This window comes from Carcharodon carcharias, chromosome 16 (genome assembly GCF_017639515.1).
Source record: "Carcharodon carcharias isolate sCarCar2 chromosome 16, sCarCar2.pri, whole genome shotgun sequence".
In the NCBI taxonomy this organism is placed as follows: Eukaryota; Metazoa; Chordata; class Chondrichthyes; order Lamniformes; family Lamnidae; genus Carcharodon; species Carcharodon carcharias.
The window spans coordinates 29049626-29070911 of NC_054482.1; the positions used below are offsets into that span (position 1 = coordinate 29049626).

General features: G+C 46.0%; 1 protein-coding gene across 5 annotated transcripts in view; it reads right to left on the minus strand.

Annotated features, from left to right (window-relative positions):
- LOC121289177 (pre-B-cell leukemia transcription factor 1-like) overlaps positions 1 to 17253 on the minus strand; it is a 549225-nt gene extending 531972 nt beyond the window's left edge. For all 5 annotated transcript variants that reach the window (XM_041208358.1, XM_041208357.1, XM_041208356.1 and 2 more), the window contains exons 1-2: positions 16969 to 17253; positions 16688 to 16761 (exon numbers count right to left, since the gene is read on the minus strand). In XM_041208358.1, coding sequence (XP_041064292.1) covers positions 16688 to 16761; positions 16969 to 17144 — 250 coding nt within the window. In that variant the 5' untranslated portion in view covers positions 17145 to 17253. The remainder of the gene's footprint in view (positions 1 to 16687; positions 16762 to 16968) is intronic.
- Between the last annotated feature and the right edge of the window lie 4033 nt (positions 17254 to 21286).

Below are 21286 nucleotides of genomic sequence, written 5' to 3' on the forward strand. Positions count from 1 at the left end.
AAACTCTATCTCAGTGAAGACAGGGGTCAAACAAGGCTGCATCATCGCACCAACTCTCTTTCTCCATCTCCCTCAGTGCAATACTGCACCTGACCTCCAGCAAGTTGCCCAAAGCTGTGGAGATAATCTACAGAACAGATGGGAAACTGCTCAACCTAAACCACCTTCAGTCCAAAAGCAAAACCACTCCAACCTCGATCATTGAGCTGAATTGTGCAGATTACGCTTGTGCTCACTCAGAAACTGATTTCCGGGTCATTGTTGACTCCTTCTCCTAAGGATATGAGAAAATCAACCTTTCGCTAAACACCCAGAAAACTAAGGTCCTCTTCTGACAAGCTCCCACAACACAATGCTTCCCACCCCCTCACTGCAACCCGTCGATTAAGATCAATGGTGAGACCCTGGAAAATGTGTACAATATTCCCTATCTTGGAAGCCTACTTTCGATGAAGGCAGACCAAGACAATAAAATTCACCATCACCTCCAACATGCCAGCTCAGCCTTCGGGCAACTGAGAAAAAGAGTATTTGAGGACTAGGGACTCAAACACGAGACTAAGGTCCCACTTTACCGAACAGCAGTGATCCCTGTATTCTTATATGCTTTGGAGACTTACAGCAGGCAACTCAGAGCACTGGAGAAGTACCACTAGGAGTGGCTTCACAAGATCCCCCAAATCCAGTGGCAAGAAAGGCAGCCCAGCAGCCTCTCCCAAGCTAAATTGCCCAGCATCGAGGTGCTAATCACTCAAAATTAGCTCCACTGGACAGGCCACATTGTTCGTAGGCCTGACATCACTCTCCTGAAGCAACTGCTCCACTTGGAATTCAGTTGCAGCAGGAGACTCCCAGGAGGACAGTGGAAATGCTTTAGATGTGTCCTCAAGGCAGCCCTGAAGAGATCAAATATACCCGTCACTAATGGGAGTCCCTGGCTTGTGACCAACCGAAATAGAGAAGGTACATTCGGAAGACACCGAACACATCGAGAGACTTCGTCGGGAACATGCAGAGGTGAAGTCAAGGTGTCAGGGAGAGCACACAAACCTCCAAACCCCTCATCTACCCAACTTGCCCCACATGTGGCCGTATCTGCAGATTGTAAATTGGATTTATAAGCCATCTCAGAATCCATCGAGTTGGAGTGGAAGCAAGTCATCCTCGATCCCCAGGGACTACCTAAGCAGAAGATATCCTGCTGATCGCTGGCAGGAGTTTGAGACCTTGGAGAAGGAGGGGAAGATCAGTAATGTTAGACACAGTAGTTTCTGCTCAGATTCCATCAATCGGCTGTTAACAGTCTTGTCATGTTTTGTTCACTGGCTAAGGGAGAGGAGGGAAAGGTCGTTAACGAGTGATTAATGTGGCAGGATTAACAACACTAAAAGGGTCAAAGGTCAATCTAGGGCAGTCGGTCATGCAACAGTTATGGGAAAGGAGTTGGAGGGGTTTTTTTTGGTCTGGACTGATTTAGGAAGTAATCATCACTGCCAGTGGCTCAATGGGTAGAACTCCCATCCCTGAGTCAGAAGGTGAGACTTGACTACCTATTCCTGACTGGCACTGAGTGAGTGCTGCCCTGTCAGAGGTGCTGTCTTTCAGTCATAAAACTGAGCCTGGCTCTTCAGGGGGGGTCCCATGGCATTGTTCAGAGAAGATCAGCACAATTCTCCCTACTGTCCTGCCAATATTTACCCCATAACCAACAGTACTAAAACAGATTACCTGTTCATTGGCAAATTGCTGTTGGTGGGACCTTGCCATTTGCAAATTGGCTGCCATGTAAATGACTCTACTTTGAAAGTATTTCTTCAGTTGAAAATACTTTGGGACATTCTGAGATTGTGAAAAGCATTTTATAAATGCAGATTCTTTGCTTGGGAAGGGAGGTCAGTTTGGGAACTTCATAGCTGGCTGAATAGCATCGAAAGCAAAAAGATATTCCTCCATGATAGCGCTACGATCAGGTGAGGAAGGGTCAATGGCTCCCCTCTTTTCTCTCTGTTTGTTTGATCACAACAGCGTTTTTTTGAAAACAATATACTTGCAAATTCATTAATTGTTTACATGCTGTGATGATAAAAGAGCCAATCAGACACGTTTTCTTGAGTTTAACAAGGAACAAGGTTGGCTTTATTATACTTAACTTGTTTAAGTGCAATAATAAAATACGCTCCGACTTTGACGTGCACACCGCTTGAAGTCCACACACATAAACTAATAGATTACAGAGTGGGGAAGGATATGTCGGTCAAATTGGAGTCCATAAAAATAAGAGGAATATGCAATCTGTAGTTTGGAGACTCGGTGACTCTGCTGACTTCAGGCTGAATTCGGTGATCTTGCAACTTTCCTTGGATGGACTTTCCTTCCAATGCTTCTGATTTAAAGATGTAAACGGCTTATTTGTTTGTTCTCCTGGAGACGGCAGTGCTGGGCTGAATTCTTTTAAGGAATCTCTGTCCCTGGGTGGTCACGGTCAGCAAACAGGGTTCAAAACTTGCAAGTTGGGTTGGAGAGAGAGGGGGGTAGGATGGATCCCACTCAGGTATTCTCTCATCAATAACTCAGTTGCTTGTCCTCTTACTGTAGACTGAGCAGGAGTTTAAACACACAAAAGATGGCCATCACCCAGTGATTCAAACTATTGTATTCCCCCTTGTAACTTTTAATCAGTTCATGCCTAGGAATCCTCTCTCTGCCAGTGTCCCATCATTCAAATGATTGGGTTTAGGATTTTCCCATTGGATGAGTTCATGCCTGGGAACCCACTGCTGAATATCCCAGATGATTGCCTCAATGCCTTGCTAATGGGGACACGGTATGTGGCTCACTCATATTCTCCTGAGGCCATTGCCCTTGATGGGTCTTTGCAGACACGGTGTCTGCACCTCAGTGGGCTGGAATGTGGAAATTCAGTGATGCAAACAGGATAGCCATCTTTGTTGTACCCTCATGACACACTTTTGGTCTGTGTTTTAAAAAAGTCCCTGTTTTTAAAAGCTCACTTTGGGTTTCTAGCCGGTGGATGAAAAATCATTATTTGGCATAAAGCATGTTTTCCTGACAAGAGTCATGACATCTTGTTTCGGAGAATGCTTCCCCAGAAACTGACGGTGGAGATTTTAATAGGGTCCCTTTAAGAGGTGTTCTGAGTGTTAGCGGGAGAAAGACTGCGGTTAGCTTTTACCAGAGCTTGGCTCTTTTCTTTCTTTCCTCTCCAAAAGCAGTTTCATGTTGGTTTCATCATTTCCTTGAGAATTCATGCCTTCTGTTACCTTCAGACTCAATTACTCAAATGTCGTCCATTTTCCACCCTCTGTAAACTTGAGCTCAACCAAAACTCTCCTGTCCATTTCCTAACTCGCACCAAATCCCCTTCAACCATCTTCCAGTCTGGCAACCATTTGATTTTATTAGTTTCCCCCTGGTTTTCAATTTCTCCATTCTCCCTATCTCTGTTGATGTCCTCCAACCATAAACCACTCAGCCCCTCCATCTCTTTCTCTCCCCCTTTGAGATGCTCCATAAAACCTACCTCTTTGACCAAGCTTTTGGTCCTATTACCTCTTTATGTGGCTCAGTGTCAATTTTTGTATGATAATGCTCCTGTTGAATGCTTGGGACTACATTAAAGATGCTACACAAATGCAAGTTGCTGTTGCACTGTACCCATGCAGGAACTGAGGCACACATGCCATACTGTACCAGAGGGGAGTAAATCATTCTCCTTTCTCCAGTATTTACTGTACATATACAGGAGGTGACACTGAGACACACACAGGCCGTACATTACCAGCGGGGAACGAATCATTCTCCTTTACCCAGTGTCTACTGTACATATACAGGGGCTGATGCTGAGACACACACAGGCTACACATTACCAGAGGGGAGCAAATCATTCTCCTTTACCCAGCGTGTACTGTACACATACAGGAGCTGACACTGAGTCACACAAAGGCCATACAGTACCAGAGGGGAGTGAATCATTCTCCTTTACCCTGTACTTATACAGGGGCTGACACTGAAACAAACACAGGCCATACAGTACCAGAGTGGAGTGAATCACTCCCCTTTCCCAATGTGTACTGCCTTTGTTATCAATCCCCTTTCGCTGATATTGGTTGCTACTTTCAAACAGGCCCAATCTTTTCCTCCTCACTTTCATCCCTGGGAGTCCTAACTGAATGTTCCCCTTGACCTCCATTCTAGATTAAATGTGAGGGTTTTGAATTGTTAGCTGGAGTAGGTTCGTGGTGAGAGGTCAGCATAACAGAGTCATCGTCCTGGTGATAAGAGAGGGCGGGCACTCACAGACTGACAGCAGTGCCAGTGGGTACTGATGATCTCAGCCAGCAACATGCTCATTTCCCCAGAGGCACTGTAAATATTTGCCAACAGGGCACGTTGCCACAGCCTGGTATTTTTACAGCATTTTATTAAACCAGGCCTGATATTTGCTTTTCAGCTCATCTGACGCCTTGGGCAATTTCAGTAACATTTGTCCACCTGCTTCCTGCTCAATGTTCTCTCCAAACACTTGCCTTTAAAAGCTTCATCACCGATACTGCTGGAGGGACGATTAACCTTTCAGACGCTAACCTTCTGGAGCTCAGAGCCATCATCACTCATTAAATGTTGCAGGTAGCACTCTCAACTTTGAGATGCAAGGTTGTTGGTTCGATCCCCACTCCAGACAGAGACATTGAGCACATCACCCAGGCTGACAATGTGGTGCAGTGCCGAGGGAGCGCTACATTGACAAGGGTGCAAGTTTCATGAAAAATCCCACCACATTATTCAAGGGAGAGGATGGCGGTGTGGGGGGGGGGTGGGGGGGTGTTGTGGATGGGGGTGGTTCTGCTCCATGTCCCGGCCAAGATTTATCCCTGAATCAATATCACTAAAACAGACTATCTGGTCCTTATCAGTGATAAAAACAAAAAACTGCGGATGCTGGAAATCCAGAACAAAAACAGAATTACCTGGAAAAACTCAGCAGGTCTGGCAGCATCGGCGGAGAAGAAAAAAGTTGATGTTTCGAGTCCTCATGACCCTTCGACAGAACTGTTCTGCTGAAATTTCATGAGGACTCGAAACGTCAACTCTTTTCTTCTCCGCCGATGCTGCCAGACCTGCTGAGTTTTTCCAGGTAATTCTGTTTTTGTTTTGGTCCTTATCAGTGCTGTTTGTGGGAGTTTGCTGAGCACCATTTGGCTGCCATACGTTTCCTGCATTGTGACAGTGACTACTTTTCAAAAGTAACTTCATTTGTGAAGTGCTTTGGGATGCCCTGAGGGTGTAAACTAGGGTTTTCAAATCCTCTTTGTTCCATCCTTGGGATATGAACCCCCCAAAAACATCAGTCTTTCTTCCGGTGTTCTCCATTGGCACGCATGCCCCCTGCCCCAACACAAAGTTTCAGCTCTCATTGCGGTTTCCCCAGGAGGATGCCAGCACCCGTCATATACTCTCCCACCACCCAGTGCTGGGATAAGGCTGATATGGAGCATAAACGCTGGCATAGACCAGTTGGGTGAAATGGCCTGTTTCTATACTGTAGACTCGATGCAATTTCTATTTAAATTCTAAATTTCTCACTCGTGAGACACTGGGTGCCAGTGACCAATTTGACCACTGGAGCGAGACTCAATCCTGCGCAGGAGCTCATGTGTACCACCGACCACTGTACTATCCGTGTACCGTCACAACTTGTTAATGGTATGTTAATCATGTTAAGGTACTCAGGTGAAGGACATTGTTTAATTAAGTACTTTGAGTGCTTTTAATTAGGGGATAGCTGGGACACTGGGTGGAGGGAAGAGCTGTGAGACTGAACAAAGTCCATTAACACTTTCAGTAAGGAAATGCTCCGGTCTTGGCTTTGACTTCACTAACTGGCTTTGATTCTATTAGCATAATTCAGCACAGATCAAGGACCAAATCTAGAACCTTTTGCTCTGTGACCAAGTGCGGGACAGGGCTGTTCTTTGGATCACATAGAATTACATAGCAGCGAAGCAGGCCATTCGGCCCAACAGGTTTGTGCTGGTGTTCATATTCCACATGAACCTCCTGCCACCCCTACTTCATCTCACCCCATCAGTTTTATCTTTTAGTCCTCATGTACTTCTCTAGTTTCTCCTTCAATTCATCTTTTACATTCACCTTAACTATCCTGGGGTAACTAAGCTCAGTTTTCTTACCACCCTGGGCAAATATATTTCTCCTAGAATCTTTATTAGATTTATTAGTAACTATCTTATATTTATGGCCCCGATTCAGCCTCCCCACCAGTGGAAAAATCTCTATGTCTACCTTATCCAACCCCTTCATAAATTTAAAGACCGAAAGTGCTTTGCACTGCTGGGATGGAATGAGATGTTTTATCTCAGCCCCACATGAATGTTCGAATGGATGTTAAAGAGCCCATGGCAATGCAGAACAGAGACTTATATCCGTGTCCTGACCAACCTCCCTCCACCAAAAACAAACTTATTATTCGCCTCACAGATAGTGTGGGATCTTGCTATGTACAAAATGGCTACCTCATCAACTGCAACAGTGACTGCAGTTCAAACAATTTTATTGCATGTACAGCATTCAGGGATGTTTCTAACAGGCACAATACAAAGGCAAGACTTTTATTAACTTTCATTATCTGACCCCCTAGTTGTGACACTAACAACCGTGATTTAAGTTATTCCAGATCTCATCATAAGGTCAGTGGAAGGTGAGAGGATCCACCAGAGACAGTAGGAAAATGACCACTTATGGCTTTTTCCTCTGACATTTCACTGGCTCCCACCAAGATTACCCTGGAAATCAGGAAACCATATTCTTGCCAAAGCATTCAATCTCCTCTCTCTCCACCAATCCCCATTCTCACCGCACCCCTAAATCTCCAGCAATCCCCATTCTCACCATACCCCTTAATCTCCAGCAATCCCCATTCTCACCACACCCCTTAATCTCCACCAATCCCCATTTTCACCATACCCTTTATTCTCCACCAATCCCCATTCTCGCCACACCCCTTAATCTCCACCAATCTCCATTCTCACTACACCCCTAAATCTCCACCAATCCCCATTCTCACCACACCCCTAAATCGCCACCAATCCCCATTCTCACCACACCCCTACATCTCCACAAATCCCCACTCCCGCCAGGCCACAGTTACCATCCCGATAACTTTTGAAAAGGAAAGGAATCCCCATTTTAAAAAAAATCTTACTGGAACATGACACCTGTCATTCCAGGTGAGTTATAACCCCCACCCAGTAACAACAAGCATTGCATTTATACAGTTTAATTAACAAAGCAAAGCATCCCAAGAGGTCCTAGATCATAATAAAAGGGTTTGCTGGCTTTGGGTCTGCAGAGAATCTAAACAATGAACTCATCATTCAATCAATCACATCACAGCACTCACAGTGTAAACACATGTTCAATAAATGCTTCACGTGGAAATGGAAAACCAAGGTAAATGTTAACATTTCACGGGTGGCCTTGCCTGCAGCTTAAAAATCAAACAAGCAAAAAATCACAGGCACTCTGAGATTTGGCGGTGTACTGATTGGTGTTTGAGGTACTGGGGGCAGCAGTGTGGGGTGGGGCACGATAATTCCCCTCAAACTCGGAGAGCACCCCTCAAAAATGGCAGAAGGAGAAAGGCACTGATTGGCCCTGAGTAGTCCAGGAATGAATGAATTAATCCATTCCTTCATCTGTGCTGTGTTGGGTCAAACCTTCCCATTCCAGACTGAGGAAGGGGTTTCAGCCTGAAACGTTGACTGTCTTGCATTCCGCCACTTTGTCGTTTATTCCCAGCTACTTCTGGCGTTTTATTCAATCGCGCAGAATTAGCAACCTCACATTTTGCTCTGGAGATAGGCGAAAAAATCATTAATACTGAGTCAGTTATTGTAACATAACATGTCCCCATTATAGTATATATCAATAATACTGGGCAGGTTACTGGAATATAACCCACTCCTAATATACTGTAAATGTATAATACCGGGCCAGTCATTGTAACGTAACATGACCCTATTTACGGTACATCAATCATACGTGAAGTTACTGTAACATACTACATCAGGCTTGTCCAGCCACTTCATCTCTGCCCCTCACTCTCTCTCTCTCTCATCTCACACTCTCTCCCTCTGTCCCCCAAAATTTCTCTCACACTCCAAGGGGTCCGATGAGTAAATTTCAGAAAGATAAAGTTTGGCACAACATTAAACTTGAATTTCAAAAAAAGAATGAGGTATGAATGGAAACAACTTGCTGAGCAAAAATTAAAAAAAATATATCAAAGCAACGATTTGATAAAAAGAGTAATAAAGGTGAGTATTAGAGTGTGATAGGGACAGTGTGTGTATGTCTGGCTCGCTCCCAGTCTCAGGGCGCTCACTCACTCACACATCCACTGTGAGAGTGGATGAGAGTGCATGTTGGTGTGTCGGGGGTGGGGTGGTGGGGGGTGGTGAGGGAGAATGAGAACCCTGACACTTGGGGTGTGAAGGTCTTATGCACACACTCTCCCCCCTCACACTCACTGTCCCTCTCTTCCAGTCACTCTCCCTCTCTCTCTTTCACTATCACTCCCCTCCCACACACACTCTCTCTCCCCATCACACAATTTCTCTACCCTCCACACTCTTATCTCCCCCAACTCTCTCTCCCCCTGTCCCCACCACCTCCACATTCTCTCTCATCTCCCCACCAACACTCTCTCCCCCCATCCCCCACCACCTCCACATTCTCTCTCATCTCCCCCCCAACACTCTCTCCTCCTGTCCCCCACCACCTCCACATTCTCTCATCTCCCCCCAACATTCTCTCCCCCTGTCCCCCACCACCTCCACATTCTCTCTCATCTCCCCCCCACACACTCTCCCCCCATCCCCCACCACCTCCACATTCTCTCTCTCTCTCATCTCCCCCTCACTCTCTCCCCCTCCCCCCCACCACCTCCACATTCTCTCTCATCTCCCCCCCAACACTCTCCCCCCCGTCCCCCACCACCTCCACATTCTCTCTCATCTACCCCCCCACACTCTCTCCCCCCCGTCCCCCACCACCTCCACATTCTCTCTCATCTACCCCCCCACACTCTCTCCCCCCCGTCCCCCACCACCTCCACATTCTCTCTCATCTACACCCCCACACTCTCTCCCCCCCGTCCCCCACCACCTCCACATTCTCTCTCATCTCCCCCCACACTCTCCCCCCCCCACCTCCACATTCTCTCTCATCTACCCCCCACACTCTCTCCCCCCTCCCCTCCCCTATTCTCTCTCCCTCTCCCCCTCACTCTTTCAGTCTCCACTCACTCAGTCAGACTCCGCTCTGCCTCGCCCTGGGCCCCGGGGGCCGTGGGCCTATCAGCAGCGAATGCCGGGAGGGACCAGCCTGTGATTGGCTGAGCCGCTTTACAGCATTTTTCAAATATCAGTCAGTTGAACGTCCAACAAGTGTTTGTCGGGCCGAAGTCCCGAGGCCTCGGCGGCTGCGATACAGCCCATGGGCCGTGACTTGGACAAGCTAATACTAGGACAGATCAGTAACACCAAAGCTACAGACTGAGCAGCAAGTGTTTACTTGGATATGTCATGCAGGTTCAAGAGGCAGTAGAACTGATAGGGAAGGCTGGACTCCAGAGAACCTCAGCCCAACGGTCAGACCCTCCCCAGAGTCACCTCCCTCTCTGGATGGCACTAGGCGGTGACAGCACTGAACTCCACCACCTATGCGACAGTACATTGTGAGCCTAGTTCTACCTGTAAAACAGATGCCAACTCAGACTGTTCATTCTTCAGTGTTTCCTACACTGTAACAGTGATCGACTCCTGGTGCAGTGCTGAGCCCACAACCTACAGGTATGAATGAGCACCCTGCTATTGCCTCCTAACCATAAACCATCCCAGGCAGCAAGGTTCCTTTCAAACTGACTTCTTATGATTTGCCTGACCCTATGGAAATGGGGGGGGGGTGGGAAATCACTCAACGAGCAACCTGTGTGTAGTTTCAACCTTATAATCAACTTGGACACGAGGCAGTCTGTATATGCAGCTTACATAAATCCTGTTCGTGAGACACAATCTGTATGTGCAGCGTATATACAACCTGCACATGAGGCACAGTCTGTATATGCAGCTTATATACGACCTGCACATGAGGCACAGTCTGTATATGCAGTTTATATACAACCTGCACATGAGGCACAGTCTGCATACGCAGCTTATATACAACCGGTACACAAGGCACAGTCTGTATATGCAGTTTAAAAACGACCTGTACACAAGGCACGGTCTATATATGCAGCTTATAATCAGCCTGTATATGAAGCACAGCCATTGTATTTGCAGCTTATATGCAACCTGTACATGAGACACAGTCTGTATATACAGCTTGTATATGATCTGTACATGAAGCACAGCCTGTATATGCAGCTTACAATCAAGGTGTACACAAGGCAGAGTCTGTGTATGCAGCTTATATTCAACCTGTAGATGAGACAGTCTCTTCATGCAGCTTATAATCAACCTAGACATGAGGCACAAATGTATATGCAGCGTATAATCAACCTGTATGCAAGACACAGTCTGTATATACAGCTTATATACAACCTGTACATGAGGCACAATCTGTATATGCAGCTTATATACAAGCTGTATGCAAGGCACAATCTGTATAGGCAGCTTATATACAACCTGTATATGAGGCACAGTCTGTATACTCAGCTTATATACAATCTGTGCACAAGGTATGGCCTGTATATGCAGCTTATAATAAAGGTGTACACGAGGCACAGTCTGTACATGCAGCTTATATACAATCCTGTATTCAAAGCACAGTCTGTATATGTAGCTTAAAATCTTGGTGATGAGGTACAGTCTGTGGATGCAGCTTATAATCAAGGTGTACACGGGGCACAGTGTGTATATGCAGCTTATAGACACTATGTTCATGAGGTACAGTCTGAATATGCGGCTTATGTATGACCTGTATATGAGGCAAAGTCTGTATATGAGGCTTATTTATGGCATGTTCATAAGGCACAGTCTGTGCATGCAATTTATATACAACCTGTACATGAGGCACAGTCTGTATATGCAGCTTATAATCAACATGTACCTGAGACACACTGTACGTGTAGCTTATATTTGACCTGCACACATCTGTATATGCAGGTTCTACTCCACCCATACTTGGCACACAGTCTATATCTGCAGCTTATCATTGACCTGTGCCCCTGACACACTCTAGATATGCAGCCTATAGAAAATACACTCTATATATGCAGCCTACCTGAGATCATTGTGAATACACAGGGAACTTAGATAAAAGCAAAAAACTGCGGATGCTGGAAGTCCAAAACAAAAATAATAATAATAATACAGGGAATTTATATGGTTTGTATATATCTGAGCCACAGTTTATATATGAAGCTTACACACCATCTATACCCATGGTATAATCCAAATGTACAGCCTGTAAAGTATCAGTCGCAGAGACATAGCTTATTCACCACCCACTATGCAAGACACTGCGAATACATCCGCAGCCTAAAGAGTACATTAGCCAATGTGCCAATTGTTGCGCTAATTTAGTGCTCAGGGTATTTCAAATTTACATTGTTTTTGAATAGAGTTCTGCGTCGCCATTTGACCCATTTATTTCTGTTGCTTGGGAATTCTCCCAGTATCACAGAGACTATGATCGCAGCACAGGACTGATACAATCACCCGTCACTTTTAATCACAGTTGTATCCTGTGCAGATGCTGGACTCTTATCTGGTATCTCACTGTATTTACTGTCTTCGAAACATCACAGTCTCATCTCATTAAAAATCTCCGCGCGTATTAGGTGTCATTCATCAAAGAACTGAACAAACAGAATTGTCCCTTAAGGACACTGGGGTCCAATTATTTCCCACCCAGCTGTTTTGTGTGTTTGTGTGTGTGTGCATTTGTGTGTGTGTGTGTGTGTGTGTGTGTGTGTTCCCTTTTACAGTGAAGTATGTCCCAACGATGAGGTATTTTGAACGAAAACAAGAGAACTGTGAGTTGCAATCAAATTTCATACAAAAAGCAATTGTCAATTAGTCCTACAGAAAATAATTGGAGTTTGTGCTGTTTAATGATGAAATAGGATGTCATTTAACCTGCAGATTCAGGTACGAGTCATCAGTAGAGGCAAATTAGATGGCACAGAATTCTCGGCTAGAGAGATGTGTGGAATTGGGGGGTGGATGTAGGGTGGCAGGGAGAGAGATAAAGGACAGTACACAGGCAAATAAAGAGGTGAATACACATACATACAAAGAAGACAGTAAGAGAGACAGCGTGAGACAGAGAAAGAGAAACAGGAAGAAAAATATAAAGAAGAGAAAGAGTAAGGGAGCACAGGCAACAATGTCAGGTACAGAAAGTGGGATAGAGAGGGCTATTCAAAATGAGGGTAAGAATAATGAGGAACACATGAGAGAAAGAGGGAACAGGAGTGAGAGAATCAAGAGAGTGAACACCATTGTTTAAGTGTCAGAATCTGGAATCACTTCAGACTCCAATAGTGAGCCAGCTTTTGTCACTTCCAACCGTACGATTAAGTGAGGAGTGGGGAGGGTGAGGAAGCTGATGACACCCTCACCTCAACACCCCGAGTAGGAGGATAAAAGTGGCATCTGAGCCCCCTCCCAGCCAGGGTCAACTGTCCCTAGCATTCAGCTACACCCCCCAAACCCCCATGCCAACCCTTCTTCAAACCATCTGAAACCCACGTCGCTGATTTCTGCTCCATTTCCAGTTGATGAAATGAACCAGCTGGTGATCTTTTTGAGCATTTGAGCTGATTATGGAGGTGGATTGCCTCTGTGGCACCATATATATCATGCAATGGAGTAGCAGCTAATAGGTGGACATTGTCAAACAGATTTCTGGGGGCAGGAGGTGAATACATATATTCCACCCTCCATGTAGGACTTCCAGCTGTGGCACAGTTCCCTCAGGGTCAGAACATTGTTGGCTCATATCTCACTCCAGGCTGACACTCACCAGTGCAGTACTGAGGGAGTGCTGCACTGTTGATGGTGCCTTCTTTCAGATGAGACACTAAACCAAGGCTCTGCCTGCCTTCTCAGCAAAAAGTCTCACAGCACTATTCGAAGGAGAGCTGGGACCTTCTCCTCAATGGCCTGGCCAACATTTATTCCTCAGCCAACATCTCAAAAAAAACCAGATTATTTGGTCGCTATCACACTTCTGTTTGTGGGAGCTTGCTGTGCACAAATTGGGTGCTGCATTTCTGTATATGAAAACAGTGACTACACTTCAAAGGGAAAGCCTCATCGGTTGTAAAGCGCTTTGGGATGTCCTGAAGGCACTATATCAATGCAAGTTATTTCTTCCTCTTTCCATAGGTCTTCAAAGGAGAGCAGCACCAGTTTGAATACATCCTGCAGTGTGAGTGGAATTCTACCTTATGTTGCAAGAAAAGTATGAATGAATATAGTCAGACAGACACTTCGGCAGCAATGTGACATGCTGTCAAACGCACCTCGCCGACTGAAGAATTGATGAATTCCAGGGGCTGTTTTGTCGGCAGACACAGCAGATATTTTTTGTGCACAGCAAGCTCCCACGAACCTGGTTGTTTAGAGCATTTTCGGTGGAGTTGCTTGAGGGAGGGATGCATTCTGGTGCACCAGGAGAGAGAGCTCCCTTGTCCTTCTCCTCATGGAGCCCAGGAATCCTTACCATTCACCTTGAACAGTCAGACAGGGCCCTCAGTTTAATGTCCTAGCTGCAGCTTTTAAAACCTGAAGTGAGTTTAATGGGTTGACAATGAGCAGAGCCGGGCAAGGGCTGTAATTATTTGGGCAAAGCTAATTTATTTAATCTATTAAAAATTGAACAATGATTCAAACTAGCAAGGCACAGGTAGAAAGATATTAGTGGCCTGGAGGCTCGGGCAAAGTCATTGGAGGAGGTTGACAGAGGCAGTTGTTCTGCTCTGCATACTCCTTTCATTACATTGTTCAGCAAGTGGTACAGCAGCCATCAAACCAATCTGGCTTCCTACCATCCCATTTTCTCCCTCTTACACTCACCTCTTCCCCGGTACTGATTCCATGTGTTTTGGCTATGACTTCACAGGCACCTGCAACCCTCCAGACAACCTGGAATGACTGGTCCCCTAGTCAGATATTTGAACATGAGGTGCTCCCCTTGTCACCCAGCCATTCATGGGCACTTTTGTAGCCCACAGGTGGGGAGGGGGTTCCTAAGCAATGAACATGAGCACGTATGGGAATAGAATTGGGCCATTCGGCCCCTCGAGTGGGAGCTCAGCTGATTTTACTCCTCTTTGATTCAGAGGCAGTAATAAGGCAGCACCATCAAATACTCATCCCATTCTAGTCAACCAGGTAATGAAAACAATCACCATCAGAAAAAGCAAAAACATGCCCTGTGACATTCAAACGATAGAACCTCATCCCAAAGCCACACCATATTGGAAATAAAGTAAGGAGATGGAGCGATTCTCTGTCGAAACACACACATTTATAAACATACATACATATATATATCATATATATATATAGAGAGAGAGAGAGAGAGTGGAAAGAGAGAAAGATAGAGAGAGAAAGATTGAGATGAAGAGAGATAACGGAAGAGAGAGAGAGAGGAAGGGAAGGAGGGAATTAAGTAGGTAGACAGAAAGATAGATAAACAGACAGACAGACATAAATAGGTCAGTTGGTCGGTCAGTAGGTGGGTAGATTACCCCCAAATAAATAAACTTTGAGAATCTCAACATCTCATGATCAAGGTGACTGACTGTGATTACTGTGAATCAGGCTTTCTGATATACGATAACAAAGAGGCAAAAAAAGACAAACATAGTTACAGTAGAAAGGTGACATTTTAAAAAACCAATGAGAATGTGTCTGTAAAATAGAGCAGCTCTGTCAGCAGCTGACAGCAGAACAGATAGATCAACACTTCAGGTGGGGGACACTCAGTCCCAAATCAAGATACGACCGCTCACCTCTCTCTCTATTCTCAGCTTGAATGCTTACCAACCTACTCTGTGCAGCCTGCATGTTTAGATTGGAGCCCCAAGCTGTATAAAGCTGATTGAAAAGAACTCCCCATTCCCAGGCAGCAAGGGGGGCACACAAATCGCGAGAGGCAAGAACAACATTTCTGAACCGTTTGAGCACCAGCAGAATCCGGAGAGTGTCATTACCTTGGATTCTTCCTGTGTGTTTAAAAAAATATATATAGAGAGATAGAGAGAGAGGAAGAGAGAGTGAGAGATGGAGATAGAGAGCAGAGATAGAAAGAGGCAGAGATGAGATCGAGAGATAAAAAGGGAGATAGAATACATAGAAAGAACAGGTGAGAGATGGAGATAGAGCGCAGAGAAAGAGAGACAGAGATGAGATAGAGAGAGATGAGATAGAGAGACAGAGAGATAGATAGATAGATAGATTACATAGATAGATAGATTATATGTAAGAATTCTACCCGTGCAGTTTACTGATCATTGCGTTGGGTTAGCCGCACTGGACTAAGAATATTCAATAAACTGACATTTTAGGATCTTCCGGGTGTGATATTAGAAATTGATCATTCTTCCTATATTATTTCACACATCACATAAAACACGTTATAGATATAAAGTAGGATTTGCATCTTTAAAAATGTATGTTGCACACCCGCACACAGCACATACACAGACATAACATGTGTGTGTAAAGCAAAAAAAACCAATCACCATTTTGCACAGAAGCAGAGGTTGGAACTTGACCAGATTCCCGGTTTGCACCCGCTCAAAGGGGGGGACTTTGGTCGTTCCTCTATCCCTACACACAACACCCCCCACCCACCCCCCAGCTCCTCTACTAACAATATTGAAACACACTGTTACATCTGTTTGCTTCTGCCCCTGTGAATCACTCTCTCTCACTTTAATTAAAAGCATTTCATATCTTAAGAAAAAAATCTCCAGCGAACAATGTTCAAAATCAAACCCGAGCGAATTGCAGATCCACTCACTGGGAACACCTTCGGCTTGTTATTTTAAAAGAAATCGCAAGAAACAGGCACTTTCCCCTTTAACCGATTAGATTCCGAGACATTAAGCAGAGGTCTGTCCACACTGAAACAATCGGTAACCAACACTCAGTCACCAGTGCAGAGACAAGTTATCAATAAAGCAACAATACTCATGGTTAAACGATGGAGCGTTTGGAACTTTTTAATTAACCCTTAAAAGTTTGTATCTATATTAATTCCACATGATGTATTTTTTTTCTCTGAAACCTTCAAATTAATTTCTGATTGCCAGCAGCTCTATTCCCAATCAGCCCCCTCCTGCTCAAACTCCTTTTTCCTGTGAAAAAAAAACTTTTGTTTCCTTCCCACATTCAAAGCTCGGCGATTTGACCCGGCATCTGTCTGAGCCTCGGCTGTAACAACACGCCGTCTCCAACCCTCACTAAATGTGTTCAAGAGTCCCATGGAGATCAGTTAGTGCCCAGTTACAGCCAAAGGTGGCTGACTGCCTGAAATAACACACACACACACACACACAAAATAAACAAACAGCCAGTGGGTAGGTAACTCCGAGAGTAGGAATGTTTGGAAAAAAAAACACTTCCCTGACCTGTTTTCTCCTTAATCTCACAAAGCACATTGAAGAGGGCTGGCTTCATTCTGTGACAATTCAGAGCGTGTTTCCTGCAATTGCAAATTGACAATAATCATTTACAGCCTCATAGATATTTCAATTGGAGTTTATTTTAAGAGTGGGTGGATGGCGTGTGGTCACATATTAAAATTATGTGTGCATTAATTGTAAGTCTCTCATACACACACACACACACACACACACACACAAAGCTGCTTTCTCTCTCTCTCTCTCTCCCCCCCCACCCCCCCACTCACCGTGCCTGAGCTTCATCCAGGCTCTGGTCAGTGATGGTCATTATTTGCTGTAAGATGTCTCCGATGTCCTGTTTGCTGCCCTCAGCCTCTCCCCCGCTGTCCGGCTGCATGTGCGGGGCCAGCCCCGGGATGCTGACCCCGGCGTGGGGATGGCGGAGTCTGGACTGCTCTTCCATCTCGGCACCTTGATTCCTTCCGCTCTCTCTCTCTGTCTGCTCTGGCTCTTCTGCCGAACCTCCTTTAGACTAGAGCCGGGGCCCGGTACAGCCAGCCCGGAGGATCAAACAGCCCTTCCCCCCCACCGCCCCCCCCCAACCAACCATCCACCCACCCACCCCCCCCTTCCTCTCCCCACTCCCCCCACTTCACCTCTTGAACCCTTTTGCAGCAGGAGGAGTGGGGAGGGGAGGAGGAGGAGGGGGGTGGGGAGGGCAGACAACTGGCCAAAGAAAGAGAGTCCGAATGCCCCCTACCAAAACCTTGTGCTCACAGTCCAATTCTTCTGTGTGTGAGTGAGAGTGTCGCTCTCTGATTCCCTTGCTCAGATGCTCAGAAAGGCGCTCTCCTCCTCCTCTTGCTCTTGTTGATCCCCCGACACTCAAAAAAAAGATTTAAATTTTTAAAAGAAAGAGGATGGTGCGAAAAATAACCCCCCCCCCCCCCACCCCCCCACCCTCCAAGGGAAAGGAAGCCAAGGTGCAGAGAAATCAAGTCCAACTCCCCTGGGTGGAAGCAGCCAGCAAGAGAGAGAGAGAGAGAGAGAGGGTTAAGGGAAAACAGTTGTACAGAAGTATCTCTCCCTCTATCTCTGTGTATCTTTGAGGGTTTGTTGTTGCTACCAAGGGTGTCAGTAGTGATGCTGGCTCCCTCCTCTCAGCCAGCCCAGCCTAGCCCCGGTGCTGAGCTTCCAGCTAACTCCTTCCCTCAGCCTTTTGTTATTTTGCTTTGCTCCTTGCTCGCTCTTTGAAACTGACAGCAACCTTGGCACCGCCTCCTCCTCCCTCCTCGCCCCGCCCCCCACTGATTGACAGACAATGAGGACACGCCCCTCTGACGTCAGAGAGAGCCTGATAAAGCGATGACGTCAGGGTTGACTCTTTTTTCCCTTCTTCCCCCCCTCCCCCCCCCCCCATGTGTTTTTTATGTCAGAATGGCTTGACAGGAAAAGGGGCTATACAATGCTACAATGTGTGAGATTGCTTTTGGACCCTGGATCTAATGTTCTGAGGATTTGGGGTCCCTGGTGGGGGTGGGGGGGGTGGGGGTGGTGGGTAGCTGGGTAGTGTTGGTATTGGAAATTCCAGGATGTGGTAATCCAGGGTCCCAATTTAAACTCAGAAAGGAACAAACCTAACCATCGCCTCAGCAACAATTTGCATTGACATAGTGTCTTTCATGTAGTTCTTTTTATTCATTCACGGGATGTGGGATTCGCTGGCTGGGTCAGTATTTATTGCCCATCCCTAGTTGCCCTTGAGAAGGTGGTGGTGAGCTGCCTTCTTGAACCGCTGCAGTCCATGTGATGCAGGTACACCCAGAGTGCTGTTAGGGAGGGAGTTCCAGGATTTTGACCCCGTGACAGTGAAGGAACGGTGAGATATTTCCAAGTCAGGATGGTGAGTGACTTGGAGGGGAACTTCCAGGTGGTGGTGTTCCCATCTATCTGCTACCCTTGTCCTTCTAGATGGCAATGGTCGTGGGTTTAGAAGGTGCTGTCTAACGAGCCTTGGTGAATTCCTGTAGTGCATCTTGTAAATGGCACACACTACTGCCACTGTACATCGGTGCTGGATGGAACAAATGTTTGTGGATGGGGTGCCAATCAAGTGGACTGCTTTGTCCTGGATAGTGTCACACCCCTTTAGTGTTGTGGGAGCTGCACTCATCCAGGCAAGTGGAGAATATTCTGTCACGCTCCTGACTTGTGCCTTGTAGATGGTGGGCGGGCTTTGGGGAGTTAAGCGGTGAGTTACTCACTGCAGAATTCTCAGTCTCTAACCCTATATCCACTCCATCACCAAGGCTTGTATTTCTATCTCCATAGCATTGCCTATCTCCACCCCTGCCTCAGCTCATCTGCTGCTGAAACCCTTATCCATGCCTTTATTACTGCTGCTGAAACCCTTATCCATGCCTTTATTACTGCTGCTGAAACCCTTATCCATGCCTTTTTTACTGCTGCTGAAACCCTTATCCATGCCTTTATTACTGCTGCTGAAACCCTTAACCATGCCTTTATTACTGCTGCTGAAACCCTTATCCATGCCTTTATTACTGCTGCTGAAACCCTTATCCATGCCTTTATTACTGCTGCTGAAACCCTTATCCATGCCTTTATTACTGCTGCTGAAACCCTTATCCATGCCTTTATTACTGCTGCTGAAACCCTTATCCATGCCTTTATTATTGCTGCTGAAACCCTTATCCATGCCTTTATTACTGCTGCTGAAACCCTTATCCATGCCTTTATTACCTCCAAACTTGACTATCCCAATGTGTTCCTGGTCACCCTCCCACATTCTACCCTATCTAAACTTGAGGCTGTCCAAAACCTGCTGCCCATGTCCTAACTTGGTCCCATTAACCCATCACCCCGGTGCTCACTGACCTACACTGGCTCCTGCTGAAGTAACATCTCAAATTTAAAATTCTCATTCTTGTTTTCAAATCGGTCCATGGCCTTTGCCCTCCATATCTCTTGAATCTCCACCAGTCCCACTACCCTCCGAGATATCTGTACTCCTCTAATTCCGGCCTCTTGAGTATTCCCGACGTTGATTGATTGACCATTGGAGGCCATGTCTTAGTTGCCAAGGCCCCAAGCTCTGGAATTCCCTGTCCCTCTCCATCTCTTTAAACCTCTCTCTCCTCCTTTAAGACACTCCTTAAAACCTAACTCTTTGAGAAGCTTTTGGTCATCTGACCTAATAGATCTTATGTAGGTCAGTATCATATTTTGTTTATTAAGGCTCCTCCGAAGCACTTTGGGATGTTTTGTTCTGTCAAAGGCACTATATCAATACAAGTTGTTGTTGGTTTTGTAAGCGATTCCACAGAATGTGGATTATTTCCAGGGAATTCCAAGGCTGCGTATCAATGTTTGTAAGGGATCCCAAGGGAATGCGTCGGTCCTTACAGGGAGTTCTGTGGAGTACTTTATAGTATCACATTTCCTCAGAGTGTGTTAGTATTGGCAAGACATTGACTAGGAGAGTGTCAGCGGTAGCATATGATTCCCTGGGAGTCTGCCAGTATTTCCAGGTACTTCCCTTGGAGTATATCAGAGCTAGCACAGCATTTTGTGGGAATCTGTCAGTATTTGCAGGGGATTCCCTGGGAGTGTGTCAATATTTACAGGGTTTTCCCTGGAAGTGTGTCAGTATTTATGGAGAATTACATGGGAGTGTGTCAGTATTTGACAGGGATTCCCTGGGAGTGTGCCAATATTTGAAGGGGATTCCCTGGGAGTGTGTCAGTATTTGAAGAGGGTTCCCTGGGAGTGTGTCAGTAATTGCAGGAAATTCCATGGGAGTGTGTCAGTATTTGACAGGGATTCCCTGGGAGTGTGCCAGTATTTGAAGGGGATTCCCTGGGAGTGTGACAGTGTTTACAGGGGATTCCCTGGGAGTGTGTCAGTAATTACAGGAAATTCCATGGGGGTGTGTCAGTATTTGACAGGATTCCCTGGAAGTGTGTCAGTATTTTCATGAGATTCCTTGGGAGTGTGTTGGTATTTGACAGGGACTCCCTGGGAGTGTGTCAGTATTTACAGGCGGTTTCCTAGGAGATTGTCAGTATTTACAAGGGATTCCCTGGGAGTGTATCAGTATTTACAGGGAGTTCCTTGGGAGTGTGTCAGTATTTGAAGGGGATTCCCTGGGGGTGTGTCAGTATTTGAAGGGGATTCCCTGGGAGTATGTCAGTGTTTACAGGGGATTCCCTGGGAGTGTGTTAGTATTTGACTGGGATTCCTGGGAGTGTGTCCGTGTTTAACAGTGCATTCCCTGGGAGTAAGTCAGTATTTACAGGGATACCCTGGCTGTGAGTCAGTCTTTACAGGGATTCGCTGGGAGTGTGTCATTATGTGTGGAGCATCCCCTGGGAGTGTGTCAGTATTTGTGGGAAACTCCCTGGCAATGAGTCAGTATAAGTGATTTTCCCGGGAGTGCTTCATAATTTGCAGGGAAATTCCTGGAATGTGGGAGTATTTGTAGTAAATTCCCATAGGGATGTGTTGGTATTTGCAGGTATTCCTTGTGATCTATTGACACATGCAGGGGGCTGTTTGTCTGTATTCACAGAAGATTAGCTGTGTTAT